At 45.3% G+C, this 26,223-nt stretch overlaps 1 protein-coding gene across 1 annotated transcript in view; it reads left to right on the top strand.

Moving 5' to 3' along the window:
• Positions 1-26,223, top strand: part of SDK1 (sidekick cell adhesion molecule 1) — an 876,702-nt gene that overhangs the window by 702,191 nt on the left and 148,288 nt on the right. Inside the window, exons 18-19 of the mRNA XM_088017186.1 lie at positions 11,150-11,265; positions 13,023-13,215. Coding sequence (XP_087873312.1) covers positions 11,150-11,265; positions 13,023-13,215 — 309 coding nt within the window. The remainder of the gene's footprint in view (positions 1-11,149; positions 11,266-13,022; positions 13,216-26,223) is intronic.

The raw sequence follows: 26,223 nt of genomic DNA, 5'->3' as shown, positions 1-26,223 counted from the left end.
AGCCACTCTATATGAGATTTTGTTGTCCCCTGCTATGCGTGAGCATGCCATGCCTCACCCTGGTCACCCCCCCGGCAGTCGTGAGAGACAGGTGTCACTGCTCCTATTTCACAGAGAAAAATGGGAGCTCCAGGAGGTAACTAACTTGCCCAAAGTCACATAGCTGGAAAATGCTGGAACTTGTGCTCTTTTCATTCTGCATGTATCAAACATGGACAAAAATTACTTCCAGATTTCTGGTGTAGCTTGAATATAGAATAGAAAACAGGCAAGATCTCATCTTATGTTCACACAGCAAGTGGATTTGCAGTGGTTTGTGGACAATTTGGACTGCAGTCTACAATAGGAAATCTATTTGACAATGAAACCCAGTACACACACACATAAACACACACACGCACAGGTGAAACAGAAGATTCATAAACCAGTAGTCACCCTTACACTGTGTGATGTTCTTTGATATTTTCTAACCTATTTCATTCTGTTTCATTCTCCCATTCTTTCACAAACGCTAGCTGTGACCACTAAATTGATTTCCTGGTCTGCTAATGCATTTGTGACCTACAGTTTAAAGAACACTGAATTCAAGCGACATAGGGTGCTTGGTTCAGCTGATCTTGCATCCCTTTCAGAAGAGGGTCCCACTGGCCTGTAGGACAAATCAGGGTCCGCAAGGGAGACACCACTGAAGCCCACAATAAAAAACCGAACAGGGGTCTGAGTGAGGGCATGAGCGGGGTGACCCGCCTGGGTGCAGAGCCAAGATCTGGGGACTGGAGGAGGGTTCCAGCACCTGGATCTGTGCAGATGACCTCATGAGTGAGGAGAGTTTCCCAGGGGGAGACTTCCCCTTCAGTTGCCGCTGGAAGACACAAGGAAAAATCAAACCAGTCTTAAGTTGCTGTGACCAGCATATTATTTTGTCATGTACAGGATGGTCTTCCCGACAAGCCTGGAAACTCTTCGAGGGTGGGGGCTGTGTCCAATTTGTCTCTGCATCCCCAACTCCAAGCACAATGCCTGATATGTAAATAAACAAGGCATAAATAGATCTCTGATTAAAGACAGATGCTCCTCATTTCTTCTTCAGTCTCCAATGCTATGTCAGTTTCATCTCCATATTCAGCATGACGCCCTCCCTTCTCTCCTGCTGCTTCTTATCTCAGAAGCTCCAACGAAAGCCCAGCACCCGCCTGCTCTGCCCCCACACATTGTCCCTCCCTAGCCTAAAAACCGGTCGCAAATGTTTTCTCCTCAATGCCTGACAAAAAAATTGGGGAAAATAAGTTCAGAAAGGGCCACACAATGTTTTTAAAGTTTTAAAGTATTTTTTTTATTCAGGTCATTAATAAAAGATACTCGAGCTTATTTGTCCAAGATTTGTTATCCTAATAATGTGTTAGGAATGTTTAATGCAGTGAGAACATTCAGGTGTATCAAAACCACAAGAACCGTAACAACACAAGAACTCATCCACAGCCTGTAACAATCTGGAATTAAAGATAACACCCGACACACAAATTGTAATGTATACATCCATGCAGCAATGTGGAGCCAGTAATTCTTCCAAATAATGAGTTTGCTTCTCCCCCTATTTGAAAGGCAGAGACATTTAATTCTGTAGATTGCCAGGAGAACTAGATGCCCATGAATCCCCACTAAATTCTGGATAGACACCGCAGTCCTTAATATTTGAAATCATCCACTTTAAGGCTAATGAAAAACAGAGTGCGCAGTTGTGGTGAAGACTGAAGACACTGCGCCCCCCCAGCGCAGTGCGGGGGCACCCTCCAGAAGCTGCTGCCCAGCCCGCGACTCCATCCCCAGCGAATGGGTCCAAAGTGAGGAGACCGTTTCCCAGGCAAGGTGGCCCACGCCAGGCTGCCCCCCGGCACCCTGAAGGGCCATGAGAGATGAACTGTTTCTGCAGTAGCTCGCTGGCTTTCTGGGTTTATCTGTAACAGATAAGGCAGGGCTACTTTACTGTAATTTCATTCCATGCTAAGTTCAGCTGATTTCACAGCATCGTCAGGGGGCTGCCCAGTGCCGTCAGCCTGGGTTTGCCCCCGTCCGGTGGGGGTAAGAAGCAGGCTGCAGAAGGCAATCTTTGTCCTAGCACAGAGGCTCCTGTCCTGGGAGACTCCATGAATTCCTACAGTGTCACTTTGTTCACTTTGTCTGACGTGTTGTGAATCTCCACAACGTCAGATAGCTCTGTGGTCTCCACTGCTTCCTGTAGATTCACAGTGACCGTAAACCGGTTCTGCCCTTTACGTAGACTGAGTCACGATAGCACAGAATTTACTCAAGGGTGTTGCACGTAAGCTTTACAGAATCTGCATAATTTCGTTTGAGCAAAGAGCAGGAACGCTGTGTCTGAGAAGCTATGCCCACAGTAGCTGATGGGCCATCCATCTGGGTGCTGCGGGTGAGCCCCATGGCCTCAGAGGGCCCTTGCATCTCCTCCTCTGGTCTGCACAACTCGATCTGCACCATCAATAGGGTGCCTGGTCTGGCTCTTTGGAGCACCTAGGTGGCTCAATCGGTTAATCGTCTGCCTTCGGCTCAGGTCATGATCTCCAGGTCCTGGGATCAAGCCCCATGTCCAGTTTCCGGCTCAGCAGGAAGTCTGCTTCTCCTTCTCTCTCTGCCTCTCCCCCCTGCTCGTGCTCTCTCTGTCTCTCTCCCTCTCAAATGAATAAACAAAATATTTTTAAGAAATAAAAAAATAAATAAACAGACTTTCTTGGATAAGTAAATGGATGATTCCAAGTCAGGTCTCCAGCAGGTAATGCATAAGATGAGCCTGCAAGATCTTAACCTCTCAAAACACAAAGAAACTATCAAACACTAGGCAGGGCTTGTCAGACTCATGCCCACCTGGAGAGATTCCCACTAGTTAAAGATGGGAACCTATGAAAATCAGTACCACTAATAATTGTAATGAAGTGAAATGCTTCAAATACATTTCAGTCCATGGATTCATAACAGTATTGTTTTTAAGCCTCATTGGTCACCTTTGGAGAATGTAACAGAAACTATTGTATGCTGAATTTGTATAAACCTTCCCAATCAAAACTCTCAAGATGTATAGGGAGATACTTGATTGGTGAACGTCATAGTTTTAATATCTGGTTTTATTCTTGAGATGGCTCCATTCAGACTGCGTGCAGACTTTTAACCTCTTCAGATACATGGAAGTTACTATTGACGAGAAAGTATTTGCACAAGTAGCTGGTCACATATTTGAAGATTATCTATTACCTTTTCCCCAGTTAGGAGAAACTTCTTCCTTGCCATTAAATGGAATGCAGATAATTCAACCTCCAAAAATGGCGCTTTATGGGTATAATGTTTCTCTAGGTTAATAGCTTTTCCTTTTATTTCTTTGACAGACATAATGTTGAGTGGTTTTTTGTGATGAGGTGAATGGATTGGATTCTGAGCAAATGTTTTCTGTATCAAGTATTTCAGAATAATGGGTGTTTCTGTGAATCTACACAGATGCTGTTGTCAGTCTTTATATTTTGCCTCCAGAGTTCAGACAGTGACTCCTTAGAATTGTAAAATCGATCCTATATCACAACTGCACAGGTAACTCCATAACCAAGCTGAGTTTCTGCTTTGACCCTGTGCGGGTCAGGATGCTTCCACAAGGTCTCGGCAGTTCTCGACAGTGTCCACTCGGTGCTCAGAAATGTCAGTTAATGGGGCACCTGGGTGGCTCAGTCAGTTGAGTGTCTAACTCTTGATTTCGGCTCAGGTCATGATTTCAGAGTCAAGAGATCGAGCCCCACGTTGGGCTCCACACTCGGCGGGGAGTCTGCTTGAGATTCTCTCTCTCCCTCTGTCTCTGCCCCTTGCCCCAACTCATGTGCAAACTCTCTCTCTCTAAAATAAATAAGTCTTAAAAAACAGAAATAGGAAACAGAGAAGTTCCCATTTTTGAGTAATGCTATTAGAAGACCAATGGATGGCATGTCAGGTGGTCCAGAGACAAATTTAGTTCAGATCATTAAATCCAAAAAGTCTCCATCACAGGTGGATGAATACTGATCGTTCTAACCTCACCTGACATGTGGCATTATCTTCAGCCCCTCAAAAGAAGTTCTTTTGTCAAAAGTGTTGCCATTTTTTTTGTCTTTCACAAAACAGCAACAAAAAAAAGTTCTTGGATATTATTAGATTTACCATTCCGATAGCATCATTTAATGAGTCTGAGGCCACAGGCCACCTCTTACAGAGGAGAACTTCTCTGTGAATAAAACAATGGATTTCTTGAATCTGAGGCCTTTCAGATTGAATTTTGCAGTAAAGTCTTTATACCGTTCTGTTGGCTTTGGTATACAAAACTTATAACTGTGTTCTTTGATACCTGATTTATTCCCAATATCCATTTAGCTTTTGGCCATCTCATCCTTCCTAGCATGTCTGGTATGGGGTATACTGCGGTGCCCCTGTCGCGATCAGTTGCTTGTGGGGGGGGGGGGTCTGCCCATCCCCGGCGCTGGCACAGGGCCTGCTCAGGGCTCACTGCTGTGACCCCCTGGAGCTGTCCGCCACCTCACCCAGGGCTCCCCTTTCCCACAGCCAGCCTGTGGCTAATGGCGCCGCTGTGGGCGTGGGAAAACCCAGTCCCTCGGCCTCAGGTGAGGACAGCTGGAAGGGCTCGGCTGAGGTCTGGCCAGCTACCCTCTTGCAGAGCATCTCCTGCGCTGTCCTGACCTCCTCACTTCCTTCTGGGTGCATCTCCTGAGCCCCTGTAGAGCCGATATAGGAAATGGCTCACAAACAGGACGCTCAATCTGACACAGGTGTGCGTTTTTACAACGTAAGTAACACTCTCAGCATGCGAAAGGGCTCCTTCCTTTTGAAGGAGTCCATCGGAACGTTTTGCTCCATATTATCTTCCCACTAAGTTTGTCCCTGGGTCGTCTGATGTGTCGTCCACACAGCTCCTCGCAGCGTTACTCAGAAGGGGTACCTGTCCAATTTCCTGCGCCCCACTGGTCCCAGACAGGTGGCCAACGTTTCTGCGCCGTCGGGTAACATGAATGATTCCGCAGGCGGAAGGAGGAGTATTGGCTTTAGCTCTCAAGAGCAGCACGTTGTAACCAGCGTCTTGTCCTCGATCTGATATAGTTGTGACCAGACTCATAAATACCCTTCCTTCCTGTTTTGTAGCTGCAACCAATTTCCCACTTCTAATCTTTTCTGGGTAGGGTCAGTGCTGGCGTGATCTGCCAGGCATCCTCACTTTATCCAGTTCCTTTGCCGTCAGGTACTGACTTTAGGCTGAAGAAGGAGAAGGTGATCTGAGCACGCAAACCTCAATTTCAGATCATTGCCCTGACATTCCCTGGGTAGAAAATTTCTTTTACTATCTGACTTGGTGTACCTGATGACTCCCTTTATTTTGGGTTTTTTTTTTTTTTTTAAGATTTTATTTATTTTGAGAGAGTGTGAGCAGAGGGGAGGGGTAGAAGGAGAGGGAGAAGCAGACTCCCCCCCGGGACCCTGGGATCATGACCTGAGCCGAAGGCAGACGCTTAACTGACTGAGCCACTCAGGTGCCCCCGATGACTCCCTTTAATCAGAAAGTTGTTCATTGTGCTGTGGAAGTATGTCTCTATAAATACAAAATAGAATCAATAATATAGACATAAATAATTTTAATAAATATTTATATACTTAAATATAAAGTACACAGTGGACTGTGGGCCTTAATGACTTCAGAAATCAGCTTTTCAAAAAGTTTTGGTTGCATGCATTCTTAAGTTTTTCAAATGAATTGAGTTGAAAAATCCAAAAAAGGAAGCATGCACTAGGCAATATTGACACATTCATTTCTATTTGATTAAAGACCTAAAATTCTGAAAAATTCATGACCTATGAATATTAATTATGTACTCTCTGATCCCAAATATTTCAAAAAGTCAATTATTTGAAGCTGTAAAACTCTGTAGTCCTCTTTATTGAGTTGATTTATTTAGGTAGCTTATTATTTTAAAACATTTTTATATTTCTAAAACCAAAGATTCGTTTTAAAATCCATCAAGAATCTGATCTTCCTGAAGAAGGGAAGGGAAGGAGGAAGAAGGAAATTTTTAAAAAATCTTTCATATCTTACCAGCGAACCTCTAGCATCAGGAAATAAGCATAATCTCACACGCCCTCTGTGTATGACCGGGTGAAAATGCTGGCAAATTGTTTGAAAAAAAAAAATCCATACACACTTAACAGCAACAACAAAATCCACTGATGATAAGCAACTTGCAATGAACGTAAAAGTGACCTTGGGAGGATGGGCCGGTGGGGATGTCAGGGAGGGTGCCGTTCCGTTTTGCTGCTCTGGGGCCTCCCTGCAGATGCTCCGTGGAAAGCGGGTAACAAGAACTGGATTCGGAAAGCGTCTAGCAAAGTCATGGCTAGTTTTGTGTTTTAAATAGACTTTAGTTTTTAGAGCAGTTTTAAGTTCACAGCAAAACTGAGCAGAGGGTGCAAAGATTTCCCATGTACCTCTCACCCCTCCCCATCACGGCACCCCCACCATCAGCACCACCCAGCAGAGGGGTCCATCTTTTACAGTCTCCAGCGACAGATCGCTGGCACCCACAATCCGTAGTTCACATTGGGGTTCACTCTCGGTGCCGTGTGCCCTGTGGGTTTTGATGAAAGTGTAATGACATGCGTCCATTATGACATCATACGCAATAGTTGCACTGCCCTAAAAAATCCTCTGTGCTCCTATCCCCCTCCCTCCCCTCTCCTGACAGCCACTAATGGACCACCTCCACAGTTTTGCTTTTTCCAGAGTGTCTTCTAGTTGGAATCACACACTATGGAGCCCTTTTAAACTGGCTCCTTTCACTTAGCAATATATGATGCACAGGTAAAGTTGTCGAATGTAATTTAACAGTTGTAAACTTTTCGGTGGCTGTGAGCAGCAGTTGACGACAAGGAAGAATCGAGAGACATCAGTAACTCTGGTGCTGATGTAGCCCATCGGAGGCACCTGACTGGGCCTCCCTGCCCTGTGGTGCCTCCTACATGCCCATTCCAAGAAATCCCACCTTCGGCCATCGCTTTATCCCAGCCACAGATTTCCTATAACGGATCAGTTCCTGTTTCTAAAATTGCTCATGTGGTTTCTCCATCCATGCACTGTAGTCATTAGGTGCCCGTGGGTGCTGGGTGCTCACGACAGAGCTCCTTGTCCTTGGCTGGGAGAATCAACACAGCATTTAAGCTCTGTTGAATTTAAGACTGAGAGCATCCTAGGATCAGTGCAGGGGGAATCATCTAGAAAAAAAATGGATTTTTTTTTTTCTTTTTTTGAGCAATGAAAACCACAGAAGAGCATAACACCTGTCACTTTACCAGACCTCTTCAAGGCCTGCAGTTAGGGACAAGGAAAGGACTGCACTTGAAATGCTAATTATCTGGGGAGAAAAATGTCTGTGGGGGCCTTATTCAGAGCACTGGGAGGCCCCCGCTTCCCTAAGCTCTCCTGTGAAGACTGCAGAGAAGTCCGACCTAGGAGCGAGGCCCTTGCCTTTCCTCACAAGAGGAGACTTCCACGGCCCTCAATAATTAAGGCCTTTCAGCCTCTGTGGGAAGCACTGTCGAGAAGGATTTCTTGGCTGTAGCTCCTTCTCTCATTCTAGGGAATTTTTAATTCCATCGTCTACATATTTGTGAGTCATTTCCGATGACAACAATTAGGGCGACAAGAAGCTGAGGGGTGGCTAGGACAGCTGGTGATTTTTTTGGACAAAGCCCCAGGCGGGCAAGAGATAGGAACCTCTAGCATCCAAAGGAGGCTCCAAAACCTCCTTCCTGGGACTTTGAGAAGGAACGTGCATCCAGCTCCATGAGCTTTGAAGCGAGGATGCAGCTGGCAGAGCCATACTTACCTCCTGGTTTTACGTGACTCCAGGGAATAAGAAGGAACTGCCTTCTTGACTGGGTCAGCCCAGCTCCCTGGGGTTTTGCTGAGACGACGGCAGGCGAAGAGACGCGCTGACGTGAGGATGAACAGCCCGACCCAGGAGAGCATCAGCTTCCTGTTACGTTGCACCAAAGCAATGCAGAGATGCAAGACGTCCCCTTAGGGCACTAAGACATCATTGCTTAATTTAACTTATGCAAAATGCCAAGTTTTTAGAAGTGTTAGATCAGTGTTAGGTCATCTAGAGAATATCACAACATTGGATGGGAACGTTTTATGGAATTCTAGAGTCAGTGACTGGGCCCACGAGACCCCAGAAGGAAGCCTTCAGAGAGCGATGCATTCCTCTATCCCCGCGAGCGTGGCTTCCGGGAGAAAAAGCCCAACACTTCCAAGTCTCCTCCTAGTCACCCCCCATACTTTTCTTCCCTCTCCCTGAGAGAATTGGAGGTTTAAGACCAGCAGCGTTCTCTTATATGTCACGGTGCTGTGGGCCAGGAACTGGAGCAGGCCTGAACAGGTAGCTCCTCAGTCCACTGGCAGCTGGGCTGGGGGGCGGGGCGGGGGGGGGGCGTGGATCCACTCACATGTCTCGGCCTCAGCAGGGAAAGCTACAAGGCTGGGCCCCCCTGAGACTGCAAGCTGCTGTCAGGGTCCTGGACTTCTTACAGGGCTGCTCGGGGTGCTCCCAGAGAGGCTGGTTCTGGAGAATAGGAGCTTCAGGCTCAGCAAGGCCTGGGTGGTATTCCACAGGTCAGGGTATTCAAGGAGCCCGCGCGCAAGGGGCCCAGACCCAGACATCACCCCTCAGTGGGAGAAAAGCATCAAAGAGTTTGCAGCAGTTTTTAAAAGTCAGATTTCCTGTGATATAATTTACAGAAAATGATACAAATCCCCCCTTTTTAGTGTACAGTCGTATATGTTTGGATAGACGCACACCATCCGCAATCACAACCGTGATCAAGATAGACGATCTCTGTAACCCCCAAGATCCCCCTGTGCTGCCCCTCTGTACTCCAGAGCAGTTATGTTTTTGGCATGCATTTTTCTGTTCTTTTATTTGTAAGCTCTTTGTGTCTTCGCCTTTAAAGTGAGGTTCTAAATTGTTGCTTTAAACAGTCAGCTATATTTGAGAGTGAGTCAAAAATAAGAAAAATATATTCTACCTATCCTCGTCTTAACCGGTTCTGGAAATCACCCATTTCCCTGCATAGATCTACAGCTTCAGTGTCCATCTGATATCACATTCCTCCAGTGTTTTTCACAGTGTTTTCCGTCTTCCTGATGACGTCTTTATGATGCTTCCCCAGGACAAGGACCCTGGGACCATAGATTTTCCCATCAGTACTTGAAACATGTCACTCCATGGCTCCTGGCTCACTTGGCTTCCGATGAGAAAGCCCTTGTAACTCCCTCCTTTGTGTCTCTGTACTATTGAACTTGTCTGGGCATCCACAGCCCCCAAGCACTCTGCCCTCCGCTGCCCGCCCCCATTCAGCCACTAGCACTTCATTAGGGATTTCAGCTGAGTTTTCCCTACCAGGCCGTACAGTATCCCTCATCCTCTCTCCTGCTCCGTCCCAGGCGAGCCAGCACCCACATGGTCTCCCCTCCAAGAGGCCCGTCTTTTCTCAACATTCCAGACTACTCGGTGGCCCCGTTGACCTCGGATTTCCTTCGGGCTCAAGAGAAGTTAAGATTTTGTAGTTAGTTCAGCTTCTTCTTATTCTCAGATGTGACATTCTTCCCAGCGTTCTACATCCTACAGGCACTGTGATCCCCCCGGCCCTTTTTTTTTTTTTTTAATTCAAAAATGCGGAGTGGGGAAACGGACCGTTTGCTTGCCGACTTGCAGAGGCAGGGACCGAGGAATATCACAGCCAGAGTCCAGAGAGGACAGGAAAAAAGCGTGACTTGAAGAGTACACTTGAGGGGCTTGGGGGAATTTTATGCTTTTTTCACTTCTGCCTAATGAGATGGGCTTTTGAAGAAGAGAATAATGAGAGGCTTAGTCATCTTTAACAGAACCATGCTCTGTCCCCATATGCTCCGTTTCAGGAGACTGTTGTCTTTATTTCTTTAGCTGGAGCCAAAGGATCTTATTGGCTTCTTTGTCTTATTTTTGAAACAAGCTCCTAAAGGACACGGACCTTCTTCTTCAGAGAGTTGGATGTCACAGCCCGTGGGCTGGTCCCCTCCTTTGAGGCCACAAAGGTCCTTGTCCTCTAACAGCTAGCCATGTCACATCACTGCCTTTTTCAAAACACTCTGGATTCCCCGTGGCCCACCGTGTATGTTACCAACCACTGTGTTTGAGGAGACAGTGCCCAACCCGACCCACCCACATCCTCAGCCCAGCTGCCCACGTGTGCCCCATGTCTAGCCATGCTCACTCTTTTCCCATGGTACGCCAGGGTTTTATAACGCCAGGCCTCACTCCATCTTCCCAATGGAGAAAGCCTTTCGCAAGGCCCTTCCCTCTTCAGACAACTGCACTTTCTTCCAGAACCAGTGCAGGTGCCTCCTGACCGCGGCCATCTGTGCTTTCCTCGGACAGATTCGGCTGCTCTGTCCTGGGCGTCCACTGCTCCAGAGAGCGATGTGCCTGCTTCCGTTACATGAGTATCTCCCCGAGATCATGACTTCTGGAAGGCAGGCCATTTGGCAAGCGTATAGCTGGTCAATAACAGAAAGACAAAATGGTGGTCCCTGTGACAGACAGAGAAATTTAGCCTCCAAATGAGTGAACAATCCATATGGGAGGGGATGCTTTTTTTTTTCCAGATGGAGGATAAATGGTCTTGAAACACAGTGGTACCTAGTGGGGGAGGGGGTCTCTCAGTGAAACCTTGCCTGGATCTCAAACCCTGAGTAACTGAGAAACGAACCAGAGAAAGCTCTCATTAACTATTTACCTGGGGATTCCTGGGAAAGCCTCACCAGTGGAATGAGATGATCCAGTCCACTTTTCTGCCCATGCCTTAAAGAATTCTCCAGCAGAAAATGGGAAATGGCCCCAGTTCTTTTTCTTTGTAATGCCACTATTAGCTTCCGGAAACATTCGTCACACTTCCCTATTGTCAATGCCGTAATGGCCTGTGAATCATGAGTGGCAGCTAAGAGTTTCTTTCTCATCTCTTCTCCCTACTGGGCCTCCTACCGTTTGTTTTGCTGTCTTCCACGACGGCCTTGGAACAGTGCCTACTGCACCCCCACAGAACGTGCAGATGGAAGCTGTGAATTCCACAACCATCCAGTTCCTCTGGAACCCTCCACCTCAGCAGTTCATCAACGGCATCAACCAGGGATACAAGGTACACAGACTTAGTTCAGAGTCCTGGGTGGCCGTCCTGGTCTGTCATGGTCTTGTGACCAATGAGAAGGCTGCCCACTCCTCATTTCATGGAGAACCCATTGTATCAATTTACCGAGTGTGTTGGCTTTGGTGGTGGGGGTGGGGGTCACCATTTATCCAAGGTCTTATCTGCTCTACTGGTTCAGAAACTCACATTATTAGTTTTCAAGTGGGTGGTTCATATGTAACAGAGCAATTTCTTTTGAGAAAAGCCATCCATTTAAAAATTAGCAGTGGAAAACCTATCTTGGTTGACTGGAATCAGCATTTGTACAAACCACATCTTCCTGGAGAAGAGTCCTCTCGGAAGAGCCCAGCCTTAGAACAAAGGGCGCTAGATCAAGGGAATGATATTTCTATCAGGTAAAGATATTTACTCTCTCCCCGTCTCAACTTCAAGGAGAGTTCTGTTCATAGAACCAAGACCAGTGAATTGAGGGCACCTACCTGGCCTGAATTAGAGGCACAGAGTCCCACTATGCAACCGCCCTCTGTTCTTAGCTACCAGGATATGTGACCTTCATAGATGCATTTGGATGCAATTTCCAAAAGTGTAGTCCATCCTGCCTTCTAGATCAGCTTCTGGTTGGACTTGGGGTCCCACCTTGATTTTACCTACAGCATAGTCACTAATGTCCTGCAGTAGCAGGTAAACTCAGGGGAGATCTTGATGGAGAAAGGACTCCATGTGGTCTGCTTGAATTCTTGGTAATTTCAGATTCAAAGAGTATTATTTCCTTAGACACTTGGTTCACTTTTTTTTGCCCATTTGGATTCAACTTACAGAAACACTTTTTTGTTTTCACTAGAAAGGCAGATGCAGCTAGAAATTCGCCCTGCCTTTTCTTTTCCTTTTAGATTCCCCAGAGGAATCTACACTCAGAAGCCTTTTTGAAAGAAAATCATGTTGATCAACCAAGATGATTTTGCCTCCTTGACTTTCCTGTCAAATCTTATTGGCAAGACCAGAGCATTCATTCGATGGCTCAGTGTTGGTTTGATTTATATAAAAATACGCTTTGTGTCCCACAGCATATCAACCTCAAACCTAATTAACCCTGGAAATGTTTGGTGTCAAAGGAATTAAAAGTCACACTCATACATAATGTTGCCCGAACATTAAAACAACTTCCCTTGGAAAGTGTATATGTACTATATTTCTTTAAAATTGTAATTGATCTCCTAAAATTCTTTTCGGAAAACTAGTGTGACATAAATCGTAAATAATAAAGATTCCTTCCCATTGAATCAGGGGCTTCTCTTTGCAGCAGAGTAGGTGCTAGCTAAAAAAATATCTGTGTTCATGTTTCATTGATATTTGCGTTTATGTTTCATTATACTGATTAAGTCAAATAAAGATGGTTTTGTGTTTATTGCTTAGTGTTAAAAAACATTACGTTCTGCAACATCTTTAGGTGAGGAGAAAGTGAAGGTTTGAGGAGTGTCTGATATTCCAACATGGGTTAAAGTAGATATTTATATATACATGTATAAAATATATGTACAGGTACATATTTGTGTTTAATTATCTGTGAGAGATCCTTTCAACTCCATATTTTTAAGTGGGATCATAAAATGTAGCATTTATGGAGTTTCTTAATCATGACTTTGCTTTCTTTGAAGATATATTAATCACAAAATAAAAATCCTGATACAGACTCAAGAGTGAAGGTGTGCAGTTAAAAAGGATCTCTTTCTCAACCTGTCCCATCACAGCTCCTCGCTTGGCCAGCTGAGGCCCCTGAGGCCACCACTATGGTCACCATCGCGCCAGATTTCCACGGAGTCCACCACGGGTATATAACGAACCTGCAGAAGTTCACTGCTTACTTCACCTCAGTTCTGTGTTTCACCACTCCAGGGGATGGGCCTCCAAGCACGCCTCAGCTCGTATGGACTCATGAAGACAGTGAGTATTCCTCCACCATGTGTCTTCTCAACAGTCACAAGTCAGGTGTCAGGAAGGTCCAGACCGTTGTCATATCCTGTGCTGGGAGGGGGCCGAGGGGGGTCATCAGGAATGTCCGTGTCCTCAGAGTGTTTGCAGTCTGTGCACCCTGGGGAGATAAGTCAGTGGGAAGTATTGGTAATGAGCAGTGGAAGGTGGTCCCTGGAACTGGAAGCCAGGTTAGCGGAAAGAGTTCAGAGGGCCAGGGAAACAGTCTGGTCTTAGCCATGTGGTCCACCTGTGGTCTTGCTGGACTTCTCTTCCCCCAGATTTCAACTTGCAGTCCCCTTACCTTCTTCTTCTTTTTTTTTTTGTTCCAATATTCTTTTTTTTAATTTAAATTCAATTAATTAACATACAGTGTATCATTGGTTGCAGAGGTAGAGGTCAGTGATTCATCAGTCTTATATGACACCCAGTGCTCATGACATCACATGCCCTCCTTAATGTCCATCACCCAGTGACCCCATCCCCTACCCCTTCCCCTCCAGCAATTCTCAGGTTGTTTCATATGATCAGGAGTCTCTTAGGTTTGTCTCCCTCTCTGATTCCATCTTGTTTTATTTTTCCCCTCCTTTCCCCTACACTCCTCCGTTTTGTTTCTTAAATTCCGCATATAAGTGAAATCATATTGATAATTGTCTTTCTCTGATCTGACTTATTTCGCTCAGCATAATACCCTCTAGTTCCATCCACATTATTGCAAATGGCAAGATTTCTTTTTTTTTTTTTTTCTGATGGCTGAGTAGTATTCCATTGTATATATATATACACCACATCTTCTTTATCCATTCATCTGTCGATGGATCTGGGCTCTTCCCATAGTCTGGCTATTGTGGACATCGCTGCTATAAACATTGGGGTGCAGGTGACCCTTCAGATCACTACATTTGTATCTTTGGGGTAAATCCCTAGTAGTGCAATCACTGGGTCATAGGGTAGCTCTATTTCCAACTTTGGAGGAACCTCCATACTGTTTTCCAGAGTGGCTGCACCAGCTTGCATTCCCACCAACAGTGTAGGAGGGTTCCCCTTTCTGCACATCCTCACCAACATCTGTCATTTCCTGACTTGTTACTTTTAGCCATTCTGACTGGTGTGAGGTGGTATCACATTGTGGTTTTCATTTGTATTTCCCTGATACCAAGTGATGTCGAGCATTTTTTCATGTGTCTGTTGGCCATTTGGATGTCTTCTTTGGAGAAATGTCTGTTCACATCTTCTGCCCGTTTCATGATTGGATTATTTGTTCTTTGGGTGTTGAGTTTGATAAGTTCTTTATAGATTTTGGATACTAGCCCTTTATCTGAGAAGACATTTGCAAATATCTTCTTCCATTCTGTGGGTTGTCTTTTGGTTTTGTGGACTGTTTCCTTTGTAGTGCAAAAGATTTTATCTTGATGAAGTCCCAATAGTTCATTTTTGCCTTTGTTTCCTTTGCCATCAGAGATGTGTCTAGCAAGAAGTTGCTGCGGCCAAGGTCACAGAGGTTGCTGCCTGTGTTCTGCTTGAGGATTTTGATGGATTCCTGTCTCACATTTAGGTCTTTCATCCATTTTGAGTTTATTTTTGTGTATGGTGTAAGGAAATGGTCCAGTTTCCTTCTTCTGCATGTGGCTGTCCAGTTTTCCCAGCACCATTTGTTGAAGAGACTGTCTTTTTCCATTGGACATTCTTTCCTGCTTTCTCAAAGATTAGTTGACCATAGAGTTGAAGGTCCATTTCTGGGTTTTCTATTCTGTTCTATTGATCTGTGTGTCTGTTTTTGTGCCAGTACCATACCGTCTTGATGATGACAGGTTTGTAATAGAGCTGGAAGTCCAGAATTGTGATGCCCCCAGCTTTGGTTTTCTTTTTCAACATTCCTTTGGCTATTTGGGGTCTTTTCTGGTTCCATATAAATTTTAGGATTATTTGTTCCAGCTCTGTGAAAAAAGTTGATGGTATTTTGATAGAGAGTGCTTTGAATGTATAGATTGCTCTAGGTAGCATAGACATTTTAACAATATTTGTTCTTCCAGTCCATGAGCATAGGACGTTTTTCCATTTCTTTGTGTCTTCCTCAATTTCTTTCATGGGTGTTCTATAGTTTTCTGAGTACAGACCCTTTGCCTCTTTGCCTTGGTGTATTCCTAGGTATCTTACGGTTTTGGGTGCAGTTGTAAATGGGATCAGCTCCTTAATTTCTCTCTCTTCTGTCTCATTGTTAGTGTATAGGAATGCAACTGATTTCTGTGCATTGATTTTATATCCTGCCACTTTACTGAATTCCTGTATGAGTTCTAGCAATTTTGGGGTGGAGTCTTTTGGGTTTTCCACATACAGTATCATGTCATCTGCGAACAGTGAGAGTTTGACTTCTTTGCAGATTCGGATACTTTTTATTTCTTTTTGTTGTCTGATTGCTAAGGCTAGGACTTCTAGTACTATGTTGCACAACAGTGGTGATAGTGGACAGCCCTGTCATGTTCCTGAACTTAGGGGAAAAGTTCTCAGTTTTTCCCCACTGAGAATGATATTTGCTGTGGGCTTTTTGTATATGGCTTTTATTATATTGAGATATGTTCCCTCTATCCCTACACTGTGAAGAGTTTTAATCAAGAAAGGATGCTGTACTTTGTCAAATGCTTTTTCTGCATCTATTGAGAGGACCATATGGTTCTTGTCCTTTCTTTTATTAATGTAGTGTATCATGTTGATTGATTTGAGGATGTTGAACCACCCCCTGCAGCTCAGGAATAAATCCCACTTGGTCGTGGTGAATAGTCCTTTTAATGTACTGTTGGATCCTATTCGCTAGTATCTTGGCGAGAATTTTGGCATCCGTGTTCATCAGGCATATTGGTCTGTAATTCTCCTTTTTTGGTGGGGTCTTTATCTGGTTTGGGGATCAAGGTAACACTGGCCTCATAGAAAGAGTTTGGAAGTTTTCCTTCTATTTCTGTTTTTTGAAACAGCTTCAGAAGAATGGGTATTAATTTTTCTTTAAATGTTTGGTAGAATTCCTTTGGGAAGCCATCCAGCCCTGGACTCTTGTTTGTTGGGAGATTTTTGATTACTGCTTCAACTTCCTTGCTGGTTATGGGTCTGTTCAGGTTTTCTATTTCTTCCTGTTTCAGTTTTGGTAGTTTATACATCTCTAGGAATGCATCCATTTCTTCCAGGTTGCCTAATTTGTTGGCATATAGTTGCGCATAATACATTCTTATAATATGTTCTTATAGTATAATATGTTCTTATTGTTTGTATTTCTTTGGTGTTGGTTGTGATCTCTCCTCTTTCATTCTTGACTTTATTTATTTGGGTCCTTTCTCTTTTCTTTTTGATAAGTCTGGCCAGGGGTTTATCAATCTTATTAATTCTTTCAAAGAACCAGCTCCTAGTTTCGTTGATCTATTCTACTGTTCTTTTGGTTTCTATTTCCCTGGTTTCTGCTCTGTTCTTTATTAATTCTCTTCTCCTGCTGGGTTTAGGTTCTATTTGCTGTTCTCTCTCCAGCTCCTTTAAGGTGTAAGGTTAGGTTGTGTATTAGAGATCTTTCTCATTTCTTGAGAAAGGCTTGTAGTGCTATATACTTCCCTCTTAGGACCACCTTTGCTGCATCCCAAAGGTTTTGAACAGTTGTGTTTTCATTTTCATTTGTTTCCATGAATTTTAAAATTCTTCTTTAATTTCCTGGTTGAGCCATTCATTCTTTAGTAGGATGATCTTTAGCCTCCATGTATTTGAGTTTTTTTCAAAATTTCCTCTTGTGACCGAGTTCCAGTTTCAAAGCATTGTGGTCTTAAATATGCAGGGAATGATCCCAGTCTTTTGGTACTGGTTGAGACCTGATTTGTATCCCAGTATGTGATCTCTTCTGGAGAATGTTCCATGTGTACTTGAGAAGAATGTGTGTTCTGTTGCTTTAGGATGGAATGCTCTGTATATATCTGTGAAATCCATCTGATCCAGTGTGTCATTCAAAGCCCTTGTTTCTTTGTTCATCTTCTGCTTAGATGATCTGTCCACTGCAGTGAGTGGGGTGTTAAAATCCCCTACTATTATTGTATAATTATCAATGTGTTTCTTTAATCTTGTTATTAATTGGTTTATGTAATTGGCTGCTCCCATGTTAGGGACATAAATATTTACAATTGTTAGATATTCTTGCTGGATAGACCCTTTAATTATGATAGTGTCCTTCCTCATCTTTTATTACAGTCTTTGGTTTAAAATCTAATTTGTCTGACATAAGGATTGCTACCCCAGCTTTCTTTTGATGTCCCTTAGCATGGTAAATGATTTTCTACCCCCTTTCTTTCAATCTGGAGGTGTCCTTGGGTCTAAAATGAGTCTCTTGAAGACAACATATCAATGGGTCTTGCTTTTTTATCCAATCTGATAGCCTGTGTCTTTTGATTGGGGCATTTAGCCCACTTATATTCAGAGTAACTATTGAAAGACATGAATTTACTGCCATTGTATTACCTGGAAAGTCACTGTTTCTGTATATTGTCTCTCTTCCTTTCTGGTCTATGTTACTTTGGGGCTCTGTCTTCATTTAAAGGATCCCCTTTAATATTTCTTGCAGGACTGGTTTAGCGGTCACAGATTCTTTTAGTTTGTCCTGGAAGCTTTTTATCTCTCCTTCTATTTTCAATAACATCCTTTCTGGATCAAGTATTCTTGGCTGCATGTTTTTCTCACTTAGTACCCTGAATATATCATGCCAGTCCTTTCTGTCCTGTCAGGTCTCCGCGGATAGATCTGCTGCCAGTCTAATGTTTCTACCCTTGTAGCTTACAAACCTCTTGTCCCGAGCTGCTTTCAGGATTTTCTCTTTGTCTCTGAGATTTGCAAGCTTCCCTATTATATGTTGAGGTGTTGACCTATTTTTATTGATTTTGAGGGGGGTTCTCTGTACCTCCTGGACTTGAATGCCTGTTTCCCTCACCAGATTTTCTGCTATAATTTACTCCAGTATACCTTCTTCCCCCCTTTTCCTCTTCTTCTGAGATCCCCATTATTCTAATATTGTTTCACTTTATGGTATCATTTATCTCTTGAATTCTCCCCTCGTGATCCAGTAGTTGTTTATCTCTCTTTTTCTCAGCTTCTTTGTTCTCCATCATTTGGTCTTCTATATCACTCATTCTCCCTTCTGCCTCCATTGTAGTTAGAGCCTCCATTTTTTATTACACCTCATTAATAGCCTTTTTGATTTTGACTTGACTAGATTTTATTTCTCCAGAAAAGGATTCTCTAGTGTTTTCTATGCTTTATTCAAGCCCAGCCAGTACCTGTGTAATCGTCATTCCGAACTCTAGTCCTAACGTCTTACTTACGTCCATATTGATTAGGTCCCTGGCTGTCAGTACTGCCTCTTGTTCTGTTTTTTGAGATGAGTTTTTCCATCTTGTCATTCTGTCCAGAGAAGAATTTACATGAACGAGAGAACAAAATACTAAAACGGCAACAATGACCCCAGAGAAATATAGACTAAACAAATCAGAAGAGACCCAAAACAAAAAACCAAACAAAAAAAAGAATATAATCAGACAGGTGAGCAGAACATAGCAATACACTGGATCTCGTGTGTATTTTGGTCTGTTTATTCGAAGAAGCTGCATCCCAAAATTGTGAAGAAAGAAAACTTATATAAGTTTTTCTATATATATGTACACACACACATGCAAATAAAATTAAATACAATGAAAAGGTAGAATGCAAGTGTAAAAATGAAAATTAAAAAAGATTTTAAAAAAGAGTTGATAAAATAAGACATTGGTTAAAAAAGGAAGGAGAAAAAAATAAAATTGAAAGACTAAAGAGTTGTGGGGAAAAAATCACGAATTCTATATATTCTTTTCCCCCTAGCACTGGAGTTTTGCAGTTCTCACTGATCCGTAAAGTTGGTCTTGGCTGGATGTTCTTGCTGATCTTCTGGGGTGAGGGGCCTATTGCGCTGATTCCCAAGTGTCTTTGCCAGAGGAGGAATTGTACCGCCCTTGACAGGGGGCCAGGCTAAATAATTTGCTCTGGATTGCTCTAGGTGGCTTTTGTTCTCTGAAGGCTTTCTGTGCCATTCTAGAGGATGAGAATGAAAATGGTGTCCTTCCAATCTCTGGCCCTGGAGCCAAAAGCTTGGGGCCCCACTCCTTAGTGAGCCCTCAGGGAAAAGCAGCCAATCCCTCCTCTCTCCCTGGTCTCTGGCTCCACTCCAAGCATTTCTATCTCAGGCACGTGACCTCGCTTTGCGTCTCCAAACCCTGCAGACTCCTGTGGTGCTCACTCGCCCCACTCCTCCCCGGGGGGGAGAGGGGGAGGGTCTTGCCGAGGTCCTGCCGCTTGCTGGGCCCCTGCTCGGAGAGCAGTCACCCGACTGTGCCACAGTTCGCAGTATATGTCAACCCCGAGCTGAGAGCCCACTCCTGGGCTCGCTGATTGCAGCCGGCTTCCCTGCTCTGATGCCTGGGAGCTCTGCCACACTAAGGCACCCCCAGTCTTCCTGGGACCCTGGGGTTCCTGAGACCACACTGTCCCACCTAGGGTTCTGCCCCACTTGGTTGCCTGAGCGCCTTTCAGGTAGCGGCATCCTTCACTGGAGCAGACTTCTAAAAGTTCTGATTTTGTGCTCCGCTGCTCTATCACTTTCCAGTGCTGGCTGATGGAGGCTCCCTCCCCCTATGGCTTATCTTCCGATATATTGCCTCGGATTCACTTCTCCACATCTCCTACCTTGCAGAAAGAGTCACCTTTTTATTTGTAGAATTGCAACTATTCTTTTCTTACATCTCTGGTTGTGTTCACAGGTGTTCAGAATGATTTGATAGCAATCTAGCTGAATTCCTGGGACCATACCAAACTAAGATCTCCTCCACCATCTTGCCAGATCCCCTTACCTTCTTCTTGAATGCCCCGTCAGGCCTCCTGGCTGTGCCTTCCCTGACCCTCCCTGGGGCGGCTCAGCCCAGCCCCTCTGAGCACCTTCACGTGGCATCGTCCCCATCTGCTCAGTTCAGACCACCTCCTTCTCTGCCCTCAGGCCAGCTGACACCTGCAGAAAACATTATCTAGTGAAGCTCTCTGAGAAAATGACCACAGATGTGCACCAACACTTGAATAGGGGAAGGCTCATTGCATTTATTTGTAACTGGAAAAAAAAGAAAAACATGCAAATGTTCCACAGGGGTGTAATTTTAAAAATTATGGAATGACAGTATACTAAATATTTTGTCATTATTAAAAAGTTTTTAGAGAAAATAGTCATGATCTAGTTGTTAGGTGAAAAAAATAATATGCAAAACTATAGGAGATCCAAATTTTATAAAAACACACTTGTATAAAACTACATGAGATGACAAAAAACCTTGAAAGAAACATGTCACACTTCAGACAGTTGTTATTCTATGTGGTGTGATCATGCGTATTTTCTACATTTTCGTTTGGATTTTGCCACATATTCTCATTTCTACAGTGGGTATGTACTCTCTTTATAAGGAGAATTGAAACTAGTATATGTTTTAAAAAAAAGTCACCCGGGGCTGCCACTTGCCTGTCTTCTGGCTTCCTCCGGTCCCGGCCACGGGGCTCTGGATGTGGCCGGCCTCCTGTGCCACTGAGGGTGCCGTGGCCCAGCCAGACCTGCTCCCCAAGGCCTTGGCTTCGCTGTACTCACCCAGGTGGCATTTACAGAGGTCAAGGCTGTCCAAGATGAGCTTCCTCCTCCTCTGCTTCCATATCGGGGCCCCTCTGTTCTCACCCCAGTTCCTCTCTCAGAGGATGAAGAGTCTGACCGGTTGTCAGCCCACAGATACGCTCAGATCTCCCTCATCCAAAAGTGGCAACTCCGCACCCACCCCGGCACATTGAGTTCCTGGTGAGCTCACTTCCTTCTCAGAGAAGCTATTCCTTGGACCCCTAACCTCTCACACTCCCCATAATGCTTAGCAGCCGCTCTCACCCCACCCCTGGACTATGACGACCTTACGAAACACAGTTTTGTCAGCTGCTGCAACTGCATCGGGTGATACGATCGTGTGGTTTTTCTTTTTAGTGAGTTGTTGATACAGCGGATTGATTTTCAAATGTTGAACCAGCCTCGCACACTTGGAGGAGATCCCACTTGGTCCTAGTTCGTAATTATTGCTTATGTTGTTGGATTTTGTTTGCTAATAACTTTGTGGGTGATTTTTTGCATCCAGGTTGACGAGAGATACTGGTCTGCAGTTTTATTTTCCTGGACTTACTGTCCGTCTGGTGTAGTGTCAGGATAATGCTGGTCTCATAGAGTAAGTTTGGAAGTGTTCCCCCTCTTCTGCTTTCGTTCTTTTTTTTCTTAACGATTTATTTATTTATTTGAGAGAGAGAGTGCATGAGCAGGGGGAGGGGCAGAGGGAGAGAGAATCCTAAGCAGACTCCGCGCTGAACACAAAGCACGGCACGGGGCTCGATCTCACGAGACCATGACCTGAGCTGAAACCAAGAGTCAGATGCTCAACCGACTGAGCCACCCAGGCATCCCAGCCCCTCTTTGGCTTTCTGGAAGAGATTGTGTAAAGTTGGTGTCAATCCTTCTTTAAATGTTTGGTGGCATTTTCCAGTGAAATCCTCTAGGCCTGGGTATTTCTTTTGGAAGGGACATTTTAATTATAAACTCAGTGTCTCCAGGAGTCATTGTACTATTCTGTTGTCTGCTTAGTCTTGGGTGAGTGTTGGCAGTCTGTGATTTTCCAGGGAACCGATCCCCTGAGGTGTCAAGTGTGTGCGTGTAATGTCGCTGGCAGTATTCCCTGTGTATCATCCCGTGGCTGCAGGAGATGTCCTCACCTTTCTTGTTTCATCCCCGATATTGCTGATCTCTTTTTCTGTTTCTGTCATTCTTCCCAGAGATTTGTCAATTTTATTGATTTTTTTTTTTTGAGGAACCAGCTTCTTATTTCATTGAGCTTTCTCCATTGTTTTCTGATTTTCAGTTTCATTGATCTTTGCTGCTAATATTTCCTTCCTTCTGCTTTCTTTGGGTTTGTTTTTTGGTCTTCCTTTTTTAATTTCTTGCGGTAGGTACTTAAACTATTGATTTGAGGCCTGTCCTCATTTCTTTTATAAACAGTGCCATAAATTTTCCTCTCCACACTGCTTTAGCTGTATCCCACATATTTTGATATATTGTGTTTCATTTTCACTCAGTTCTATGTGCTTTTGTTCCCTCTGAGACTTCTTGTTTGGCCCATGAATTATTTAGAATTGTGCTAGTTAGTTTGGAGATTTTCCTCTTGTCTTTCTGCTACTGATTTCTTGCCTGATTCCACTATGGTCGGAGAGCACACTGTACAATTTCAATTCCTTTAAGTTTACTGAAGTTTGCTTTATGGCCCAGCACATGCTCAGTCTTGGTGAATGTTTCATGAGTGCTTGAAAGGAATAATGTGTATTCTGCTGTGAAACCCAGTTTTCAATTATAAATTGTATATACCACCCCCAACAATAGTTTAGGATTAAAGGAGAAGGTTGATGAAGTTTAGCTTTTCCATTTTTAAAGAAAAAAAAAATGTATGCCTATCTTATCAAGTCTTGTTTTGACTGTGATAATATTATAATTAAATGTTGATTGATCAGTCCATTCATCATCTGTCCAACACAGAAACGAGTATGCACGCTTATATTCGGGTGTCTGCGGAGCACCCACTGTGTGTGAGGTAGGCAGCTGGGTGTTGAAAGGGTTGCAAAGATAAGTAAGCAGAGCCTCTGCCTGTAGAGCTTCTCACCTGGTCGGATGGGAGGGACGTGGCTGAGGCCAGTGCCCCCGAGGAGGGAGGTCTGGAGAAGTGGCTGTAGCCGCCCAGCGAAGAGCATCTGGTTGAGGAGCATCAGGTGTCGGGTAAGTCTTGTAGAGGAGGTAGCAACTGAGCTGGGTCTTGACTGATGAGTTCTCCATGCAGACAATGGCTGAGGGCATTCCAGGTGGGAGGAACAGTGTCCACAGCGGCAAGGAGAGTACACGAGTATGAGAGAGTACGAGCGAGGTGTTTGTCGAGCCTGTGGTGCAGCGTGTGGGGGTTGGGGAGGGGACGAGCTCCAGAAAACAAGAGTCAGGAGAGTCTCAACTGCTAAGTTCAGGCACTTGGACAGACCCACAGTAGGTTCTCCATGAGGGGTGTTATTTGAATCAATCCATGTTTCGGAAGTTCTGTCTGGGGTTTGTGAGGATGTGCTGGAGGTAAAGGTGGAGGAAGCTGGGAAGAAGGCACAAGATTAAGAGAGCCCACACCCATGCTGTGGAGACAGCGGTAAGACATGTCGCAGGGAATTTGGAGGCTCATTAATAGAGGGGTGGAAGGAATTATCTACGATGACTCAACATGCTTTGGTTTATGTGACCGCGTAGTGATGATGCCAGCAATCAAAGTGTGGGATGCAGTCTCGGGTGAGGATGCTCCGCCGACTTGGGACGCACATGGCGTGTGGTAGCTATGGGGCGTCTGGGCCCGTGTGTCTCAAGTGGGTTGGGGGGTCCTAACAATTTGCGATTGTGATCCTACTTTCCAGGAAAGGGTTAGGGAAGGTAATTGAATATGTGGTCTAACCCCAGATGGAAATACCTGAAATCCCTTCCACCTCAGGGTGTCTGAGCTCCAAGGTCCCCAGCAGTTAAAGCCCCCCAAGCAGCTGAAGTCGCTGTAGGGATCAGGTGGGCAGTGTAGAACAAGAGGGCTAAGAGAAGAGTGACCCTGGGGGGCTCTGGCCCGGTCGTGTGGGACTGAGGGTGCAGAGGTGCTGCACAGGGGGCCTGCGCAGGGTCCCGGAGGAGGAAGGAGCCTGGCTTGGATGAAGGGTACTTTCTGCACTCATCCGTAGGAAGGCTCAACCCAGCCCCCTTAGGTGGGTAGATGGGGTGGGGAAGGCAATGATAGGGACAAATGTTACGAGCACCCCCCCTTATAGTTGCTCTTCATTATGCCCACGTTTTCCTCTGTTACTCTGTTACATTTATTCAAAGAAGAGGCCAGGGCAACCCCCCCGGCTCAAGCCATAGCCTGGTCCAGGTGGATATCAGACTTCACTTTTCAGAGGATGTTTATTAAAAATACAAAGTGGCAGAAGAAGGTAACTTCTTCCAAAGAAAAGAGAGAAGACTCCTGGCTGAATTGTTTGCTAAAAAAAAAAAAAAAAAAAAAATCCCAATTGTTGCCAGTTAAGCAAGCAGACAGACATGGTGGGGAGACATCTCGTGAAGCTCCGTGACCAGGAAACAGAACCTTAAGTGCATTTTTGCCCACCATTAGTAGGTAAAAAAAGAAACTGGAAATTTCTTTCTTGGGAATTGAGAAAACTGGAAGTGATGTCATCTTTTTAGAATTTTTCTAACAGAGTCACCATTTTTCAGTAGCTGGGGAGACTGTTGATGCTGTTCAGTGCATGGACTATGTCACGGCAAGGTTGAGGGAGGGAGGATGGCATGGCACGCCCCCCCCCCCCCCGCCCCGTGCTCTCTGGCTGAGGGCGCCTCCCTTGGCTCCACATCCCGCAGGCCTCCTTTTCCAAAGCTCTCGGGGGTGGGGTGGGGAGGGCGGGCAACCAGTAAAGAGGAAACAAAATATAAATTTTAAGCCTAGATGTTGTCAGCTGGTTCCAGCAGAGCTAGAGGACAGCAGATTTGGGCAGGAATCCAAGCAGCAGAAACACTGAGAATATATAAAAGGAGCAAAAAGCTTTCTTTGCTGCTCTATCAATCGAAAGAAAAACAAGTCCGTTCAAAAATCCGCCAGAATGTCTTTCTGGAAACTCAAACCTGGAGGAAGATGAGCTGGATTCGACAGCCATTCTATGTGACCATCTCCCCCGCTCAGAGAGTGGCCTTTGTCGGTGTTTGAGCTCATCCATAAAACATCTTGAAAGTTTCACCCAGATGAGTGTATTTGCTGAGGCTGTTACCATCTTTTTTTTTTTTTTTTAATTAGAAGTTGTGATAGGAGGCTTTGTCCAGGTACCAGCTGAGAAGCAGGTACTGAGTCCGCCATCTGGGCAAGCGAGGCCGACAGAAACAGGGGTGAGGCTTCTCTGTGGGGATGCCCCCAACTCTGCTCTTGGGCAGGACAACCGATACCTTGCCTTCGTGCTCTCCAATTTTAAGCTTGAAATATTACATCGTGGTATGTGATTAAAAAGATCTCGGTGTAGCACATTCAGGGCCCGAGCAGGGAGTCACGAGGCAAGGGCCGATCAGGAGGAGCCTGGTGTCCCCGCTGGGCATGGGACATGTGCTTAATCGGTCTCTGCTGAGCAAATGTGTCCCTTGGCTCCTCTCCCTCTCCTGTTCCTCCTTTGTCTCTGATTCTGCCCCCCGCTATCCTCCCCTCCTTCCTCCCTGACTCGGTCAAGTGCAGTCTCTGGAGTTGGGCATGGGGAGCGGGAGGCCTGTGGGGCCTTGCAGAGGCAAGCAGAGCAAACCTGAGCCAGCAGCCCCACCAGCTGCAGGAAATGGCCCGCTGACCCACGCCCGGCTCCGTCAGCGGTGGAGCCCATGTCTCCTTCGCTCGCCCCCATCCCCAGGCCATCCCCAGGCCATCCCCGACTCCAGCCTCCCGTAAAGCTCGTCCTTTTCCCTCTGCCTCCCAGGCCTGCCCCCACAGAGCTGGGAAGGAAGCAGCCCCACGAGAGGGCCTGCAAGCAGGGGCTCCGTGTCCTCACTGTGACCGGGCCTGGCCTTGCACGCCACAGCTGCAAAGCGGTTGAGGGGTCCAGGCAGGAGGCTCGTCAGGGCCCCTGGAGCTGAATATCCATGACCTTGGACGGCTCACCTCCCGATGGGCCTCTCAGACTTTTACTCTGGGTGCTTTCCAAAGTGGCAGACAGTTCCTCTGAGAAATGACTTTGTGTTGGGACAGTAAGACAACTAGGAACTAAGAGTAGCAGCTAACGTCCGGGGACAGGCCTCCAACCCAGCAGCTCCTCGTTAAAGCACGATGCCTCTCCTCCGCCCTCCTA

This window comes from Eumetopias jubatus, unplaced genomic scaffold (genome assembly GCF_037043125.1).
Source record: "Eumetopias jubatus isolate StellerSeaLion01/CBP00866 unplaced genomic scaffold, mEumJub1_p1.0 scaffold_12, whole genome shotgun sequence".
Classification (NCBI taxonomy): domain Eukaryota; kingdom Metazoa; phylum Chordata; class Mammalia; order Carnivora; family Otariidae; genus Eumetopias; species Eumetopias jubatus.
This window is presented reverse-complemented; position numbering and strand designations above follow the sequence as displayed.